Here is a 20,047-nt window from a genome sequence, read left to right as displayed (position 1 = left end):
CGTCGGTTTGCTATGAGCGGCTAAAGCAATCACGTACAAAAGAAAACGAATGAATTGCGGCGCATTCATTATGCGTGATTGGCTTTGTCGGTTGTAATAAATGCTTAAGAACGATGTGCGCCGTGACGATGCACTTTCGGCGACCGCAGCCGACCTTACGACCATATCGTAAGGTCAGCTGTGGTGGGACTCGAACTGTAACAGACCACACTGCTCTGCTTTATCTTGAAGACCACCCTGGACCTTAGTGGCGATATTCAGCGGTTTTATAAGGCAAATCCCTGCAGCGTAGAATATCATGTTTCAGAGGTGTATCATACTCTTGTTCTGAAAAATATTCGAAGAACTAACCACGGTTTAAGAACTTTAGGCAGGTGCAAACTGCAGTAAAAATGTTTTTTTTTGGACGAACATTTTTTTATATATTTTTTTTTCAAGGTCGAGACAATCCTCTTGGACTCAAGTGTAATGGCCAGGTTTACAGGTGCAGTCTTTGACTCCTCCCATCTGCTTCCAAAGCTACCATTGGCGGGAAAATTTTCATGGAATCGCACATTGTGAGGAACACGCCTACAACCAGGGATATAAATAAGGCAGCAAACTGTCCACATCTCAGACTAGCAATCGCCACTTCAAGATTCTTGAAGCAAGAAAGCCTTACGTAAGTTCTCCTCGAAATTGCTACACTTTTGTATTACTTTTTGTCGCACTACCGTGCCGTGAAACTGTATTCATAACACCCTTGGTTTGAATAACGGATTGCTGTAGGTTGGTTTGTTGAGCTACGTTGTCATAGCATTTCTGCCGTTTTGAGGGATATTTTGAGTTTTCCAGCGATTAAAAAAAACTAATTATATCTCTAAATTAGCAATCACGATCGCGTACTCACGATCCATATCTTTTTAGAGGGTTCGCTCAGATAGGTGAGGAAACAAAAAGTCAACCTATATTAATGAACTGAGTGGAAGTACGCTAACGAGCTTGTGTATATTTGATCGTGATAAAAAAAAAAAAAAAAAAAACGATACTGCAGGTAAAAAATCGACCCAAACTTGAGAAATTACACTCTTTGTTTTTTTGTTGTTTTTTATTTACTTGCTTTTTCGGGTGGCTTGTCCAGACATGCACCTAGCGCGTTACTAGTACCGAGTTACTCCTGCCTAGTTACTTTTTTCAGTAACAAGTAACCTATTAAGTTACCTTTCTTAAAAAAGTAACGACTAACGTATTTAGTTACTTTTAAGGCCAAGTAACGAGTAACGGTATTTCGTTACTTTTTGAAGAGTAACATGTACAACAACGTATCAACACCCTCGTTTTAATTCCAAGCTTAGTAGGCATCTGTTGCGACGAATGCAGGTGGGCAAACCCAAAAACAACTAAACGGTATGAGGGTATAGCAACGTTTATTGCTGAACTCTACAGCTGGGAATATCCATCATCCAACGAACACAATAAGGTTCGTTGGTTGAAACTTCTAGAAACGTGCACAGACCGAATATGAACCCGGAGATTTCCAACGAGGGAAGGCACATAACCCAAAGTCAACTTCGAACTTTACAAGCACAGAGAACAGAAGTGAAAGGAGTATCCCAGTTTCGCCAGCCCTTCTTGAATCACAACACTACCGTTCTTCGAGCGCGTCATTAAAACGACTCTTCAGCATAGCCGGAGATCTATTGTCAAAGAAGCGGGGAAACATGGTTGATAAAAACTCCGAGAGGCAGCTACTTAAGTGCAACGAGTACTGAATATAAAACGATAAACTGCGAAACAAAAGCTGTTGTGTATTTTGTCGTTAAAGTAACGAGAAAACTGACTCGATACTCTTGAGGTAAAGTGACGCATTGCTTTTGAGAATCCGTAAGAAGTATCGTATTTTGTTACTCTTTGTGCGAGTGAACAGTAACATCATTTAGTTACCTTTTGGGAATAAGATGTACAGGTCTGGTTTTGCTGTGTTGAACCTACGTTCTAAAGTGACGCTTGAAAAGAAAAAAAAAATTGCGAGAGTAGTATTTCAAAGCATCAAAAAATACACGTTGCAAGCGAGATTTTGTTTTGTGTTTATTTTGCGAGTCCGTCTTAATATCTTTTTTGGTTTCGTTTTGGCTCAAAAAAATATCTACTCAAAATTCCTGTTGACATTCTCAAAAAATATCTTTCGTGAAATTTCAACAAAAATATTTAGGTCTTTTTATGCCGTGTTTCTTGTTTCGAACCGGACTTCGTATCACAATATCACAGTACCAACCTTACTAGTCCGCCATCTTCCCTTGACAAACGATATCGTGTAAACATCAGCACGTAAGGAAAGCTGGAGCCTGCCTCACCCAGCGTCAAAAGCCCTCGCGATCGTCCGTGGAAAACTATGGACTAAGCCTCATGAACCCTTTCTGGGTCAAGCAATGACCGGCCAATGTTTCAAGTTCAACATGAGATTTTAAACAATTCGCCGTTCGCATTTGATTTGCCGTCATTGCCTTCATATATTGCATCCAACCCGTTTAGAAACAACAAAAAAAAAAAAACTTAAATGAAAAAAATGATTTAGTAAGCAACTTTATAACGAAACAAAAATAAATATTTTAGAGCTATATTCACGGCGCGAAATGAATTTGTAGTTGGCGCACGCGGGAACACGGGGTGAAGTGGATACTAGAGTCACGTGGCTGGCCACTATGGTCACAAGGTGCTTGCGCTCTTTAGGGAGCTTCCTGTGGGCTCTAAAAGTTTGTTGTTATTGTGAAGGCATTAACTGTCTCATGGAGCGAGCCGATGGCAACTAAATTCCCCTGTCCGAAAGGAGCGAAGTCAAACGCGATCTGAAGCATTCCAGTTTTGAAGCCGCACAATCAGCCACGCAGACTGTCAGCTAAATTCACCTCTACAACCGGGGCGAGGTGAAGCTCTGATGGATTATGCTTCCATCGGCTGGGGTGCGTGTAGTGAGTCGGACACCCGTCAGGCGGCTACGACTGCTTGATTGGCTTTCCCCTCTTCCCGCTGGGTGCGCCTGCTCCGCCCGCCGACGGTGGGGTCTCGGAGCATCTGGGCATACCCCCTCCCTCCTCACAAACACACACACTACGAAAAGGCGGCGCGTGCGATGAAGAGGAGCGGGAGAGGGAAGGTTTTGTCATCGCCTACTATATGCTCAGAAAGCCTGGCAGATCGCCACGAGAAGCGGCCGCCGAAATAGAAAAGGTGGAGTGGCAGACAACGGATGAGGGGAGGAGCCACGTGGCTGGCGCCCCGCTGAGGCGAAATACCGAAACACACTTCTCCCGAGCGAACAAGTGTTCTTCGGGTCCTGGCCGCTGCAAAAGCTGTGCGCTGACGTCTAGGTTCCCAGAGAAATGTCTCTTTGATGCTCTGTACTGTGCAGATCCTCGAGCTCCAAATCTGCGACAGGGCAATCTATGACTCCGTTGTCGAACTGCCAGGCGTTGTGAGTGTAGAGGAGGCTATGGTTTTGTTCGCTAACCCAGTGCGAACTGCTTGCTAGCACGACGGACACGCTGAGAGCTTGCTTTCGCGTCGCACTGGCCATGCCCGCTTCCATCTCATTCACTTGTCGGTCGGAAACCGGTGATGTCTCACTTGGTGCATTTCCTTGCGGTGTTGTGGCACCCCCTACCAGAGTGTATATCCGCTCCCCTCCTTTTTTGTCCATCCCATACCAGACACAGCACGCAAAGCTAACAGGAGCTCATTATCGAGAGCGTTCCACACCTACACAGGGCGCGGGAAGCCAAACGGGAAGCCAGCAGAGGCTCTGGAAGCCAGTGGTTGGCAGCGCCATCAGCGTCAGCGTCCGCGTTTAAGGCTCTACGCGCTCGGACCTCTTCCCGCAGCATCTTCGCCGCGTCTGGGCCTTCCTGCGGCCGTGTTTCTTAATCTCGGTCCGGAGTGAAGGTGTGACACCCTGAAATTCGAAAACCAACCCGCGTCTAACATTGTCTGTGTGTGTTTTCACTTCATTCGGCCCGCAACCGTTGCTCGGAGCTCGGGATTAATCTGGTGTCCGCAGTCGTAAACGGTAGCGACGGCGACCCGACGCCACGTTTTGATTTTATCTACTCTGGAATGCCTCTGCAAAGCGTTCGTCTTCGCGGGGGTCTGCAAATCACTATGAGGCGACGTTCATCAGAGCCAGTAATTGATAAAATTTACGTGAGAAGTATTTTTCGCTCCTCTTAATATTAGATTGCTTTTCGCTTGCCCGCAAATTGAGTAGACATGTTGGAATTGAGATGATCGAGACGGTTTCTTCCGGCGCATGGAGGGGATCTGTATAGTGGCGTCCCAAAGGGGGGGGGGGGGGGAGGGAGCGGCGGAGGGGGTGGACCCCCCCGGGTGCAGCGCACGTGGGGATGTCGCGGCGGGCTACGAGAGCGGGGGGGGGGGGGGGGGGGAGGTGTCGTGGCGAGGTTACCGCCCCCGGTTCCGCTATTCCTATAGTGCCGCTCCTGGATCTGTGTGCTCAAGTTCGAGGACTCGCGTAGTAAAGTTTAGCGCCGAGTCTGGCCTTGGACGTATCGCTGTGCTAAGTTAAGTCAACTCAGAAACTAAGGTAGGCTGCTAAACAGAATGTCTATGCCAGTCAGGTCGCGTTTAATACGAAATGCTTCTGCGAGGAGCTGCACCGTGGCGCCACTGTCTTGTCGAACACCTCTAATTGCTACAACGTACAACGAGGGCAAAGGATCCGCTCTTGGATACAACATTTGACGTCAAGATCAATGCCGCCGAAGCTCAGTGTGGCCAGAAGAGCGGCAGTTTGAAATTTACGAGGACGCGTAAACTTTAAAATTTGTGTTATCAAAATAAAATAAATAAATATTTTGATAATATATTTCGTAGATTTATGCAGAGGCAAATATTAAGTACACGCTGAATGTTTTATACAAATCGATTACCATTAATGTTTTGCAGGAGTTCTCATCTAAACGCATTGCCTCTACATTAAAAAAAATATATATTAACAATGCGTTGTCGAGAATAGAGGCTATATTTATGTTGTTATTTCTCTTTTAGGTGGACGCTACCGTTGGTCTGTGATTATATATTGCAATATGAGAAACATGCTGCTCGTACTTTTCGCCGTGGTGCTTATTCTACCGGCATTTCAAGTTGGTAAGTCGTATTAGTAATATAGACATTTAACAAATATAATATTTTCTTTCTAATTTCTTGAATTATTTTTGCCAGGTTTACTTACTTCAGAAACACCTGTCATTGAACGCCACCGCTGCTCTCTGAATGTCGTTTGATATTGCTAGCAATGCCTTAAAACGTCAGGTGTCTGACGAGGTTGTAATAAAGAGTGTTATATGCATATGACCACAGAGGAAGTCAGTATACATCGCATACCATCTAAGAGTCTCACACAGGCTACAGTGTTGAACTGCTAATCTTTCGTCTTTTACATGAATTCAAGAAATTAGATATTGTAAATGAAGTGCTCGTGACCCCCGGGGTAGGGCGGTTTTGGAAGCTGTACAGTGGGTTAAACAATCAGTTGCTAAAACTGCACATAATTCGTAGTGCTAAAACTAACAGGGATATTGATGTTTATCGATATTATCGGACTCGTTTTGTGCAGATGGCCCAATTTCAAAATTTGCCATTAAAATGTTTTGTAGGATTACCTAAAATGATTTTCACTAATAAAAAGGTTCGACAAAAATACAACTTAAATCAAATTCAATTAGGCAACATTGTGCCTACAATCTTTGAAAAAAAGGTACCAACAATTTACGCAATGTTAACGCATACGCGCAGTGCCCTTGCGTTTCCTCGTTTTCGAAAGAATAACACTCACTATATATAATCTTCTTGCCTGGCTGTATACCTTCATAACATTTTAGAGCGCAGCTCTTAGGCGCCCGTTTGCGGCTTAAGCGGCGTCGCCGTCGGCGTAACCAAGGTCACCCCAAGGTCACGTGACCCCCAAGGTCACCCCAAGGTCACGTGACCCCCAAGGTCACCCCAAGGTCACGTGACCCCCAAGGTCACCCCAAGGTCACGTGACCCCCAAGGTCACCCCAAGGTCACGTGACCCTCCAGGTCATGTGACCCCTCCCAAGGTCACGGACCCCCCTCCCCAAGATCACGTGACCCCCCGAAGTCACGTGACACCCCTGAGGTCACGTGACCCCCCACCGAGTTCACGTGACCCCCCGATGACGTCATCGTCACTGATGACGTCACCGGCATCCGCATCGTCATCGTCATCACCACTGATGACGTCATCGTCACTGATGACGTCACCGGCATCCGCATTGTCATCGTTACTGATGGCGTCATCAGTGACGTCACTGATGTCGTCACCGGCATCCGCATCGTCATCGTCATAATCACTGATGACGTCTCTGATGACGTCACCGACATCCGGATCGTCATCATCATCATCACTGGTGACGTCATCAGTGACGTCACTAATGACGTCATCGGTATCTGCATCGTCATCGTCACTGATGACGTCATTAGTGACGTCACTGATGACATCATCGGCATCGTCATCGTCCCGTGACCCCCCCCCCCCTCCGGTCAGTTGACCCCCCCCCCCCAGTACCCTTCCCTCCTCCTCCTCAAGAGCTGCGCTCTAATTCGGCGTTACAGGGAGTTGTAAACGGCTTTTACTTTTTTTTTTTCAGAGGGCGAGCGTCATCGTGGGGGTACTTTTCCTGATCTTTGCCACCGGATCTATTTTGGGGCCGTATATTTGGAGTGCGAATTTAAGGGATATAGGGTAAGTATTACGAACAATAAAATGCACAGCATATATCTTTAAGTAATCGAAAGTGACTTTTAATTTTTTTATATAATGCGAAGACAAATTAATTAAGATCATTCTTACTAGAATTTTGGTTTGGCATAAAATCCCGTAATATATTAGAAAACACACAGTCACCAACTTAGTGACACATCGCTTAAACGTAGGGGCACAAAAGGGGAAACTACACGGCACTTTTTAATACATCGTTATTTCTACTGGTATCCGGTGAAGCGAATATTTTGACAGGCTCGAAAGCGATGGGTATAGACCTGTTGCTATATTACCCAAGCGTCAAGGAGAATGCAGGGATTGGTGTTCCATGCGCCGCACGTGCTGGCCTCAGCAGTAGTAAATTTCCTAAAGCAAAAACCTAAAACAAATGGCATCTTGCACGCGCGTTCGTCAACGCTTTATTCTGGTTATTTACTTCGAATCTTTTATACGGGGAAGGCGTGCGCGTGTGGCGTGTGGAATATTAATTCCTGCATTCTCCTTGATGCTTGGGTAATATTGCAAATGGTGTATTGATGAGGTTAAAAGTCCTGGACTTGAAAATTTTAAAGAATTTTATCTGGAAACTTTTTTTTTTCGTAAAACTGTGTTAGAATTCTTAGCACGAACGAGTACCTGAGGTTTCTGGTACTCATTCGTTTCTTTGCGCTAAGGTGACGTTTGTTCCGTTATTAGTATATTATCACATATACCATGGTTGTTTAACTCCTCACACAATCTCACAAGGCTTTAACGTGCGCTTGACGACTGCCAACGTCACTGATCAACTCACGCACTAGTCTAATAGCGCTTTCCTATACGCCAGCAGGTGGCTATGACGTCACGCAGCTGAAGTGGCGCTGCTGTCGTCGCGGCACATCCGCAGACACTGACGCGGGTCTGGCTTTTTGCGCACGCTCAGTACCCACACCTGGTTTGGGCAAAAGCTAACTTGTTTGTAAAGAGGTCTCACCGGCACACCGCTGACAAACAAGTCCACGTGTGGTGTGGGCACTGTGTGCGCACAGGAACCAGACCCGCGTCAAGTTATACGTCTGCTCGTGCGCTGCGTCGACAGCAGCGCCACCTCAGCTGCGTGACGTCAGGGCCGCGTGCTGGTGTATACAACTCTCCAAAGAACACCCAGCCGCAGAAAAGTGCGAACCATTTTTCAGCCCGTTCACTGGGTTTGAAGTTAGCGTCTCACTGGCGTTCCTGCTAAATCTAACCCATTGACTGTTGATTTCGATAGGAGCAGCCTGCGTAGGCGCAGTATCAGATATTTCCGGCAGTTGAATTCTCGCTCTTTCCCGCTATTCTTTGCGTTTTATTGTGTATGTACTATGATGTCCGGTGATATTCAAGAAGCACAGTACCACATTAAAAAAAAAAAAAAAAACTGTAAACTATTCTTGGGGGTAAATGCTCGACAGAGCGAATGCTACTGGAATGTTTGCTCTATTTTACGATGAGTTTTAACGCCACCGCACGCTCAGCCATGCCAATCAACAAAGCGCTTAGCTGTCGATAATATTTTGCGAGAAAAGATTGCAGAAAGGCACGCGTATTTATCGCCAGAAAATGACGCGATTAACGACCCACACGACATCTCGTACATAAAATTGAGCGAGTGTCAGCATTCGTACAATGCCGAGCGCAAATTCGTCTGCTTCTTGCACAGGGGTTCCGATGATGTCAAAACGTCGAGCTCTTATTAGCTGATTGAAAAAAAAAATAGTGGGCAAACCTCAAGGTCTACCACAAGGTCTACCACTTTTCTTTCAATCAAAGCCAATCAGAGCTTGGCGTCGCTCTAACGTCACCGCAACTCCTGCGCAAGAAGCAGACGACTTGCTCTCCGCATATATTGTACCTTAGGCTACTCTATACTCACAAAGCCTGGGAGTTCGACGACGGAGCCATAGAGTGCCAGGTAGCAGATTTGGAGCGCGAGGATCTGGTAGCAAAGAGCATCAAGGAGCCATTTCTCGGGGAATCTGGACATCAGCGCACAGCTTTTGCAGCGGAGAATACCCGAAAGACACTGGTCCGCTCGGGAGAAGTGTGTTTCGGCGTCTCGCCGCAGCGGGGTGCCAGTCACGTGGCTCTCCTCTCATCCGTAATTGTCTGCCGCTCCCTTTTTTCCGTTTATTTATTTATTTTTTATTTAGAGGATACTACAAGCCATCGAAGGCCCAAGTAGGTGTGGGATACAACATATACATTCAATATACATTCATACATATACATACATTAGGCGAAAGCTTGTCGTGGCAATCTGCCAGACTTTGTCAGTATATAGACACTTTGCAGCAGCTACTTATGAGCGCCTCCATGAGCGACCTTCAATTTTAGTTTCCTCTTATTGCGATTACTTCACATCATCATTACCATTGCAGGCTAGGCTATTGCACGCTTGATTCTAGTGGGTCCTTCAACCTAGCTTTGGCCTTTGTGGAAGCTCGTCAACGCCCGTTTTATAGGGAGTTTTCACTGGACGCCATATTTGTAGGTGCTGTTTAGAGCGCATGCTCAGAACGAGCTCACATTAATAGGGTGCTAAAACAGGCAATCTTGATGGTGCGGATTGCACGTTGAAAAGAGAACTGCGGAAGCTCGCCGTTAGCATGCGCTCAGCATTCGCGCACATTGCTATGGCCGCCAGTGGCCATAGCCGTGTGCGCGATTGCTGAGCGCGTGCTGATGGCGAGCTTCCACAGTTCTTTTGCAACGTGCATTCCGTACCATCAAGATTGCCTGTCTTGGCACCCTATTAATGTGAGCTCGTTCTGATCATGCGCTCTAAACAGCGCCATCAAAAATGGTGTCCAGTGAATACCCCCCATAGGAGGCTATGATTGTAAGGATACCACACGATGCAGTGTTATCCTAAAAAGATTTATTTGCTAAAGATATGAAATAACACAGCTCATGCCCTATTGAAAATATTTCTAAAGGGCCCGTCAGCCTTGAAGGATTATGGGACCTCACAGGCCTTCAAGACCCTTCAAAAATACCCTACAGAAAAACCCTTCAGGGATGCCCCATAGAAAAACCCTTTAGCCCCACAGCCCTTCAACCCGTCAGACCCTTTAGCCCATCACCCCTTTAGACGCGCAAATGACTGTGAACCATAGACAAAATACAGTTCAAAATATTATTGAAAATTTATTCCAGACATTTAGTTTTACATGATAACTCAAAAAGGTGACAAAAAGCAACGTTTGTTCAAACCCGGCGCAAGGAGCTGTAGACGAAAGAGATCACATCAAACAGGGACAACTGACTTCTTTATCACAAAGAAAAATATATTTCGAAGTACTCACAATTCCGCTGGGTATATTCCTGATGTGCGGTAGTTCAGCTAATAAAACCGAGCAGGTGCACCTCACGTACACATACACAGTCTTAGTAAGCGCGTTTAGCGAAAACCACGAAGTCGCAAGCAGCACCCGCCGCCGTTGAGAAATCCCGAGCACAGTCACGGTTTCGTCCATGATGACAATACGCCGGCGTCTTCGGCGTATTTTTCGCTCGCTCTATGCTTTTGAAGTCGGACGGACGAAGAGGCGCAAAAACCAAGTCCGGACAGCGACCGTCATCCACCGTCTCAGGGCCCATAGCGCCATAATCCCGGTGCGCAGGCACAACATGCGGAGGGACGCTGACCCCGACTGCCAGGCTTTGCAGCGAGTAGCCGACACCGGCCACCATCTCCTTGAATGCGCTGAACACGGTGGCGCTCGAACGGTGCTGAAGGCGGCCAGCGCCGAACTATGGTGCACCTGCGGAACCAAGGAAGAATCAAAAGAGACCAAGGGGCGAGCCCTGAAAGCCATGCATGCTCACCTTGCTGGAGGAAATTGGTCCGCTCCAAAAATCCGCTGTCGTGGGCTAACCGGATCGGCCCACGAGCAGAGAGAAAATGGCTATACTGGCGGCTGGCCTCCCCCGCTTGCAAACACCACCCTCTCCCGCCGACCGCTGGCCTGGCAGCCCTGCACCCTCTCCCCATCGCCGGGCGAAGAGAGGGGCAGTGTCACTTGTTTTTGGGGACCGTCTCCCGTGGAAGAACTGGTTCCCGGAACGAGTCGCTCCCGCGTGGGTCCCTCTTTCTGGAAAGCGCGCAGTGCTGTCAGCTTGTTTATTTTTTATTTTTTATTTATAGTTGGACATATTTCGCCTTCAGCGGACAGGATTGCGTTCGCCTCAAAACGCCGCTCGGTAAACACCACTCGGCCAGCGGCTCGTCGATTCTCTACGTGGGGCGGTCGCCCTCAGTGGCCTCCTTGGCGACCGAACGCCCTGACAGCGACCTCGTATTGGGGCACGTTTTGAGGAGTTTTGCTTTTAGTATTTTAGTAAACACCAAGGAAAATTAATGGACGCGACTGGTTTGTACCCTATCCCAACCAGAACAGTCATAATAATGCATAATAATGCAGGAAGGTCAACAATGAAGTGGACGAGACTAACGGCAAGGCGCTGTGTCAAGTAAAACACAGGAGCAAATTTGTTGAATGTGTCGAAGGTGTGGTATACAAAATACCACTGTCGTGTGGAAGATCCTACGTCGGGCAGACTGGGAGATGCCTTAACGAGAGACTAAGGGAGCACAACCATGCATGCGGACAACGGCAAGCACCTGGCAACCTTGCAGCGCATTGATCAAAATGCAACTGCAAAGCTCTCCTTGACACTATACTTCCATCTTGGCCAGATCAAAGGACAGAACAAAGCGTGAAATAATCGAGGCTTTTCACATGGCCTCGGGTAGACACGGAGCGTGCGTCAGTGAGCCATCACTAGCTTTGCGACAAGAAGAAATAGATCTACTCAATAAGATACCAAACAACATGTCGGAGCAAACATCAGGCCCCAGGTAAACGCTACGAAAACACACCATCCAGTTCGTATATCAAAAAGGCAGCTACGTCAAACACCATCAAGTTCAGAAGCCAACAAATTCAAGATATCAACCATTCGTTTTCTTAGCCGCAATTTTGGAAATACGGGTCGGGGGGAGAAAGAAGAGAAAGAAATTAAACAGTTGTTAGTCTGCGCCAATTCATGCATGTTTTGTCTGTCCTTCTGCTTTAACTTCATTTCTCCAGTGTTTTTTTCCGCGTAACTACGCAGCGCAGCATACCATCAGAACAGTCATTTTCAGCGATTACTGAGAAGGACTCAACGCGGATTATATCTGGGATCGGGGTGACCAGTCGTCGATTATTAGGGCTGGGCATCGATTAAGAAGTTTAACCCAATAAATAGGCACCCATTAATATATAAATTATTCGATTAATCAGTCGCGTTAATTTCCAGTCATAATAGCGCCAAAATGGCAACAGCACCTTTTTTTTTTTCATGCTTTTCTTACAGTGATAGAAGCTGCAATATTCATTTTCAGCTGTGAATGAACGTGTGGAGCTGAGTACATTGAAAATATACTCACTGAATATTATTGCACCAGCAAAAAAATAGCCGAGGTGTTTTTTTTTAGTTCTTTGATATCAGCGAGTTTCCTGCTTCTTCACAGCTATCCTTGCTGCGCTAGGCGGCTGCTTGAGAAAGATTAAACCAAAATACACATCTTTTTTTCTCTTTTTCACGATGGACACTACGTAAGAAACGAGGAAGCCGTGCAATCGCTATGGCAGTTCGTCATTTGTCACGTCAGCTGTAGAACGATAGAACGACACTCCCAGACTTTTCCGTTGGTTATCGACACTGTGGCACGAGGCGCGGCTGGCCCATTGTGAAAGTCAACTGTTTTGAGAGGATTGAGAACGTCCGTAGACCAACTTCAACGACGGATTACGAGGAACCGAAACGCAGCCCGTTTATGTCCACACGTCTTCAAAGCCGGCGGCAGGAGCTTCCGAGGGCGTCCAAAGAGCGCACCCGAGCCCCGCCCGTCATATGTTGGCGCTTACAGAAGGTGTTTCCTACACTCTTAGAAATATGAGGTGTATAGGTGGTATACACTCCTTGTTGCATATGTAACACCCCAAAACTAGATTTGGACGTTTAGTCCATTGACGTCGAGCTGGCGATGCCAACTTTTACGAGCGTCTTGATAGCTGTTAGATGTAACGTACTAAAAAACTAATGTGCGTATCGAAGACTAGAAGAAAAAAAAACAAAAAAAAAAACACTGAGGTTTTGCAGCAGGGCCAAAAAAACCTCGATTGTCTTACTGTAGCCTTTAATGAGTGCATTAGCCATTTTAATAAGTTGTGTCGGTCGAATATCAAGACGCTCTTGAACGTTGGTATCGTCGGTTCGACGTCTATGGATCTGAACGTCGAATTGTTGTTTTGGGGTGTTCCATATAGGACAAGGGGTGTACCCCTATACACCCCCTATTTCTTAGAGTGCAGCCAGTTTACACAGCCAGTGCGACTGTGGCGCCATCACTTGGCCACGTTGCAAACTTCGGCTAGTCCAAATCTGTCCCAGCCCTCCGTATTTACCAGGGCACTAATACTAACACATTGAAGGAAATTTGAAGAGGGACTTGAAAAGTATGAGTTAGAGGTAAATTCTTGAGTATTTTTATCGCGTCAATCTGAATATCACGTTCGTTTTCCCCGAAGATATAACTAAACGCGAGAACACAAGAAAACCTCCGACCAGCCGTTGCGTCATTGATGGATATTTCGGCCACCAAGCGCGTGTTGCTCGTGTGGGCAGCGTGTGCAGTTGCAAGCTTGCAGGTATATTCCCCCGCACCGCCCCCGCACTGACACCAGTCCTGTCGTCTTTTTCTAACCTATTTTAAAAATAACGAGAGTGTGCGTGCACAGCTTTGATAGGCGCTGAAGATGCGCGACAGCGGACATTCTGAAAAAATCCTTTTATGACATAACGCTCAGAGAAAGAGGGGCTTCAACGGTACTTTGAAAACGATTTTCGGCAACCTCAGTGCACCAAATTAAAAAAAAAAAATTAAATAAAAACAAATAATGTAGGTATTTGTGTTCTTGGAAGACAGATGAAGACGATTTAAGCGTTTTGACTCTAGTACAGAACCGCTTCAGTTTTCCTTTAAAAGACCTAACCCTGGAGCACGGGCAAATTAGTAAACGTGAAGCTGCGAGACTTATGGCCAACCCACTTAGGGCGTATTCTAGACGAATGCGCGCGCGTTTCAGCGGGCGTAAGAACGGTATTTAGCGGGCGCTTTTTTCACAAAATGGAAGAGTGGAAGGTCACCAAGCCACACATGGCGCTTATCGCCGACGTCTCCTCGGCGTTTGTTGCATGTAGGCCGACTTGCGCCTTTCATGAAAGGAGGTAGAATGTAGATCAGCTGCTATATTATTGCGTTCCGAAAGGGGACAGAAAAAACTAAATGTTAGTTAATCGTGAAAGCCCGATTTGCTAACGCCTGTTTCATAAATGTTCCTTGCAATCGCTAGGTTGCCAACATGTCCCGACCGGACGACGGCCGCGATCGCTGCTCGAAACCCTCCCCTTTAGAATATTTTGACATCGCTCGCAACAGAGAGTTTTTTCTTCTGTTTCAGTCGTCCTTGGCTCGTTCCCGAGACGTCTAGCGATTTCATACAGTTCGCCAATAAACAGTCGGACGCTGCAAGCGAGCGCCGAATTCAGCGGCTGAGTCAAGCCAGCCAGCCGGCCGCAAAGCTAGGCAAGCCGATCCTCGAGCAACTTTATGCTGTCAACTCGGGAGCTGATTGGCCGGCACAGCGCCGTACGCTCCCGGACTCGCCACGCCGAAATAGGCGGAGCGCCGAGATCTGTCTCACGAAAAGGCAAACAGCGCACAGTAAACGGGGACTAAAGGAAGTGCACACAGGACACTTCCTTTAGTCCCCGTTTACTGTGCGCTGATTGCCTTTTCGTCAGTATGAACCAACTAACCCACATCGCCACCCTTATTCAGATCTGTCTCGGTCGGGTCACCGAATACGCGCGTATTTACGCCGACCTCGAGGAGTCGAGGAAGCGCTTGTCACGACGCCCGCAATACGTCGGGATTACATCCGCCGAAAGGCCCGTAGATTCGTCGCAAATACGCTCTATTAGGTTCGGCCTTTAGTTTCCCTCGGGGAATCTCTGTCTGCCCGCAACCTGCTATCCTTGATGAGCTACCTTTCTGCGCAGGACGCCGCGCTCTTGAGTCCCGGACGCGAAAAACTGACGGGTTTCTCGTAAATTGGACACGCCATCGGCCTGGCCTAAGCTATAATTAATCGTGTCGTTATTTGTGAGGTTCCTGCTGACGGAGAGATTAATGTTTGCGTTTTAAAAATAAAAGGTACGGTGAAAAGAATTGAAAAGAATTCCCCAGGAGCGTGTCCACCGCAAGGAAATGAAGAGAAAAAACTCTGGCTGCTGCCGTCGCTCATAGATGGCGGTAGCTGTCCAGAGTGTTGTGTTTGCTGGTGGTCCGCTTGCCGCCGTCGCTCATAGATGGCGCAACCTTTCGAGAATTTCCACTGCGGCTTGCCGACTTGTGACCAGACATTACTTCATTCCCACCATTGTAGAGCTTCGCTGGTCTTCCTTCTTCACCAAAGTGGAAAGGCTAAAAGTGTTTTTTGTCTGGATTTACTTTTAAACTTTCATTGTATTTTGCCAACCCTCCCAAACTTTCATAAAAAGTACCAAGCAGGAGGTCAGAACACAAAAGGTCGTAAAATGTCGAGGAGAAAACGAGACGTGATTTCCTCCTTTTATGTTGTGGGAGACTTGGCGAGAAGGAAAGGGAGGGTAGGCTTCCTTCTCACTGCTTGAGGACCAGTCTTCAAATTTATCTTTTTCTTTTTTTTCTAGACGAACATAGCTTTATTTTTTATTTTTATTTGTGAAATTATATTTAAATGGATTGCAGGGTTTTAAACCTCAACTTGATTCCTCGTGTCAGTTCACATGCACTGGTGGCAGCAAGCATTCGTTGCCAGAGGGAGTTTGCGAGAACGGTCATGTGGTAAGTTACAAGGAAATGTTGTCGCTGCCTTCGCGCTTTTTTTTCGGTTATCCGTTATAGGACAGTCGTCTGTTGTATGTATTTTTCAAAAATGTATTTTTATTTTGCTTTTCCTGTACTATATGCAAGCCGCAATTTTGTATTAAAATTTTAGCATTGCCCTTTGTTTAACCATAACCCAAGTGGTACTTATTGGATCTCTATTGATTCTGTGCGAAACTACCCTAATGAAAATTCCATCAAGATACGTAATTTGGGACACTGACTGCCAGTCAGCAGCCTTGGTGGAACGTGATGGACCATCAGACGTCATCTGATGGTCCATCAGATGACGTCTGACTGCCACTGCCAAGGGAATTTCATCAACAAGGGCAGCATTTATATAAGAGCAAAGCTATACGCACTCATAGATATCGCCAAATGCCTCGATAACACAAAATGTCAGAGAAAAAGAAAAAAAAAGCAGGATTGCCGCGGATCGAACCCGCGACCACTTCGGACTCCTTAACCCCTATGCTATGCCACCGCTTAGGAAACTCGATTTGACCATCCGTTTTATACGAGATGCTTCAGCTGCAAATGCAGTTAAGCCTTCATCATGTTATGCAAAGCGCTCGTACATCACTTGCCGTACTTCAGTTCTACTCACCTGCCATGTAGAGTACTTTCGCGCCGTAGAACGATCCTTTTGTTCGCGCGTCTCCGGCCCAGTAGACCTGGTACACCTTGTCGTCTTCAACTACACCGCTAAAGTCCCTTACATCGTCGGAACTCACAACAGGCTGGGTCTTGTCGAGTAGAAATTCTACTAAAACATAAGACATTGTAGAGCCTGGGCAGGATCGACAGGTTGGAGCAAGCGGGCAAACAAAACGAGTAGAGAGCGATCGTTCATGAAAGCTTGGCGAATCCTCTATGGGCGAAGCGAAGTCAGCGAACTGGCGTGTACGGCGGGCTTCTGATCAAGGTTGTCGGTCGGCTGCGTGTCATATCTCTAACATCAGCGGTTTAATGGGCTCACGCCATGAAATCGTTTTCTTGTGCATAGATTATTTTTCGTATTCATAGATTTGACGAAATAGTGGTATCCGAAGGAACTTTACGTCTTTTGACCGTACGTCTGTCTGCACGTCAAAGCTTTTTAACGTACAGTCAGAGCCAATCGATGTACAATCAGAATCGCCATCAAGATATCTTGATGGCATTTCGCGGCGGCCGACTGCCACCAGGAAACCATCAGAAAGCCGACAAGTGGAGTCTGACTGGAGTTTGACTGTCGGTCAGAGTAACTTGTTGGCCAATCAGACATGCTTGACGTACAGTCAGGCACAGTCAGCGGTCCACTAGAGAACATTGACTGCCAAACAGAGTTACATTGATGGATTTTTCCTTCGGGTAATACGCGAAACATCTTTTTTTTTTTTTACATTTTCAAGACTATGCATCATTTCATCGGATCCCCTGGGCAATACGTAGTCAGTCATTTTTGTTAGCTATGTTCAGATGATCAGATATTTTTAAATCCAATCTACTGACGGTACATAGCACAAACTAATTTTTGACGTGCAACAACCGCAAAGCATAGTTGACAATGGTTTCACGAAATCGAAAACATCTGTTATATTATACCCACCTCCACATGATCACGTCAAATACTAAAGACTTTGGTAAGACCCGAAACCTGACTGCCCAGCCACAATTCCTACAGCGTTGTGTTGCGTTCAGGCGAAAAACCACCTCGACAATGACTGGTAGGGTGGCAATGGGTGGCAATGGCCACGCGCAATACCGTCCGTCTTTCAGCCTGGTGGTGAGGTGACGTTTTGCTTCAAATTTACGAACTGTCCTGCCATTTGCTTTTCTGAAATAATTATTTGAATTTCGAAATATATTACATCTTGATATAAGTACTAAAGGTGATTGTATTTTTATCAAAATAAAGAACAAGATTAAAGGCAAGAATATTAGCAGTGGTTGCAACATTAGCGACAGTAGCAAGAAGTAATAGTAATATTTAATGGATCGTGGAATGACAGGGAAAAAAAACTATATAAGGACAGAGTTCAGAAAGTACAGTTTTGTGGATGTGCTGTTCGTGTTCTGTTAGGTTTTCTATTATTTCCAAAGTCTTTACATTAAACCAACGCGCTCACCTACAAAGTAAAGACATTAGGGTGGAACGTTTTTCTTTTTACACAAACATACTGGCACTTGTGCTATCCTAGTATACCTGCTCGCAACGCCACTGACCAAGAAGCGTCTTTGCCGTTGTGTAACTTCGGCGATTCGTGTGGACTTTTTCTTCCAACTTCTCCCTCGCCAAACATAATGATGTAGTAACCGGTATCGTATCGTTGTCTATAGTCGCGGGATGTTCTTACAATAACGATATTCAAATGCAGTTCATATATTTAAAACGAGTACTGTGTGAGCAACAGTGTTGAGTAAAGTACATCTCAACTGCACTTGAAATAAAGTACAAAGTATATAAGAAGTTGTGTACTTCAAGTAAAGTAATAAGTGCACCTGGGTACAATGTACTTGACATAAAGTACTATAAACACAATGTACTTTCAAAGTAAAGTACAAGACTTCTTGACAAAATCTTTCAAGATACCCCTTCGTTCGCCTATACCATGGGTTCTCAAACACGTGGGCCCCGACTCTCTGGGATCTGGCCCACAAGCATGCCGCGGCTCCAGTCCCCGTTCTCAACGCCTCGAGCATGACATGCGCCATAACTAATAGTTTTATATCGTCGATTTATTTCCACTCAAAAGGGAGCTCAACCCTGTTCACACAATTTGCTCTATTCTGGTTCTTTTTGTTTTAGAAGAAGTATGACTTCGTCTAAATATTGGCTTTTCAGCCCTTTCTCATTTCAATCATGCTATACAACTGCTAGGGTACACAAATGCGAGCACTTTACTCAAGGGGGCACTTAGGCTGCACGAACTCTTCCTCAGCAGGAGCAATGGCCGAAGTCAAAGGCTATGAGCTCTTGCTTCTGCAAGTCAATACCTTTAATATAAAAGTATTTTATTTTAATGCTGCTACCAAAATCGCCAGGAAAGCAATGATATATTGTTTCTATTGTGCGACAGTGCAATAATGGCGTGCTTGCTCTCGTTCTATTAAAGCAAAAGCCTTACTTGTCCCATCACGCGAAAAAGCGGCGTCGGCTTTGTGCCCGAAAGATGGCTATAAAATACGTCATCAACCACGCGCCTCAGAAAACAAAAACACAAAGCAAAGCATAGGAACTCATATGCTTCGTCACGGAAGCCGTCGTGAAGCCGGCGCTTCCGTGACCCCAGTGCACGGTTGTCATGAACGTTGGGCGGCATACAGTCGGTCAGAAATCATGGGGCCGATCATTCTGTCTGTAACTTGCGGAAATGAACGTCACTTTTTTTTAAATTTTGTTGCGACTGGCATTACGAGATATAATCTAATTCACGTATTATAGATTGTGAATGCCAAAATGAATGCTGCACGATATTTGGTAAAAGTCCTGAAATACTGGAACGGCACCCTTATTAAAATATTTAGGAGGCTAAAAGCTTATCTCTTGGTTCGAGTACTGAAACTAAATCTCCTACCAAGCATCTCAATCTCCTTTGAAAAAGGTACATTTTAGTGCGTGTTTTGGGGTGGATCTTTCATCACGCATTTCATTGGACAAAAAATGCCGTGTAATTTGAAAAACCAACGTTACCAAAACGATAATGTATTTGAACGCTTGTGTGTGTATTTTGATTGTTATAAAACGAATGTTGCATTTTCTTTCTTTATAGAATTGCAATGCAGACGGGATGGAAAAACTAAAACAATGGAAGAACCAGTTGGATGAGAGGAAAAGTAGGATTTGTGAATGATTAGTGCAGTGGTTAACAAAGGAAGTAACTTTTGTTACGCCGACTGCTTTAAATAAAAAAGTACCACGTGCCTTTCACCTGAATTTATCATTTATAAAAATGTATATATCCTCTTTAGTCTTCATGCTGGGATGTTCAAGGACTACAAGCTGGGCTGTGTTGCGGTAGAAGTCTTTCCTGTTGTACCCTTTATAAACTTTTTTTCAAGGGCATCTTTTTTAATTTTACCAATATTAAATTTTATACGGTATTTGTAACTCAGTAGTAAAATGTGTTTAAAATTATAGCTTCTATATCACTATCTCCCTTGGCTTATGCATTGCGCTACATGTGGTTTCAAAAATTAGTGTTCGTCATTCAAGAGAAACAATGAACGCAATTCTTAGGTCAAGGATTCGCAGTGTACACTTCAGAATTCTGGAACATCGACTCGGC

General features: G+C 45.7%; 1 protein-coding gene across 1 annotated transcript; it reads left to right on the top strand.

Annotated features, from left to right (window-relative positions):
• Nucleotides 1-630: 630 nt before the first annotated feature.
• On the top strand, nt 631-19,612 carry LOC120850900. The gene is made up of 5 exons (XM_040223588.1): nt 631-661; nt 5,041-5,139; nt 6,663-6,757; nt 15,639-15,734; nt 19,532-19,612. Exons 2-5 carry the CDS (start codon nt 5,079-5,081, stop codon nt 19,610-19,612), a joined length of 333 nt encoding a protein of 110 aa, XP_040079522.1. The 5' UTR covers nt 631-661; nt 5,041-5,078.
• The last annotated feature ends 435 nt before the right edge of the window (nt 19,613-20,047 follow it).

Source organism: Ixodes scapularis, unplaced genomic scaffold (genome assembly GCF_016920785.2).
Source record: "Ixodes scapularis isolate PalLabHiFi unplaced genomic scaffold, ASM1692078v2 ptg000312l_1___fragment_3__unscaffolded, whole genome shotgun sequence".
In the NCBI taxonomy this organism is placed as follows: Eukaryota; Metazoa; Arthropoda; class Arachnida; order Ixodida; family Ixodidae; genus Ixodes; species Ixodes scapularis.
The sequence above is the reverse complement of the archived record's forward strand: the minus strand, read 5'-3'. Positions and strand labels throughout refer to the sequence as shown.

Bases quoted from the DNA above. Each gene is read 5' to 3' on its own strand.
- LOC120850900 (XM_040223588.1), top strand. From the start codon at position 5,079: ATGAGAAACATGCTGCTCGTACTTTTCGCCGTGGTGCTTATTCTACCG. The intron at 5,140-6,662 runs GTAAGTCGTATT...TTTTTTTTTCAG, and splicing joins TCTACCGGCATTTCAAGTTG to AGGGCGAGCGTCATCGTGGG. The intron at 6,758-15,638 runs GTAAGTATTACG...AATGGATTGCAG, and splicing joins GCGAATTTAAGGGATATAGG to GGTTTTAAACCTCAACTTGA.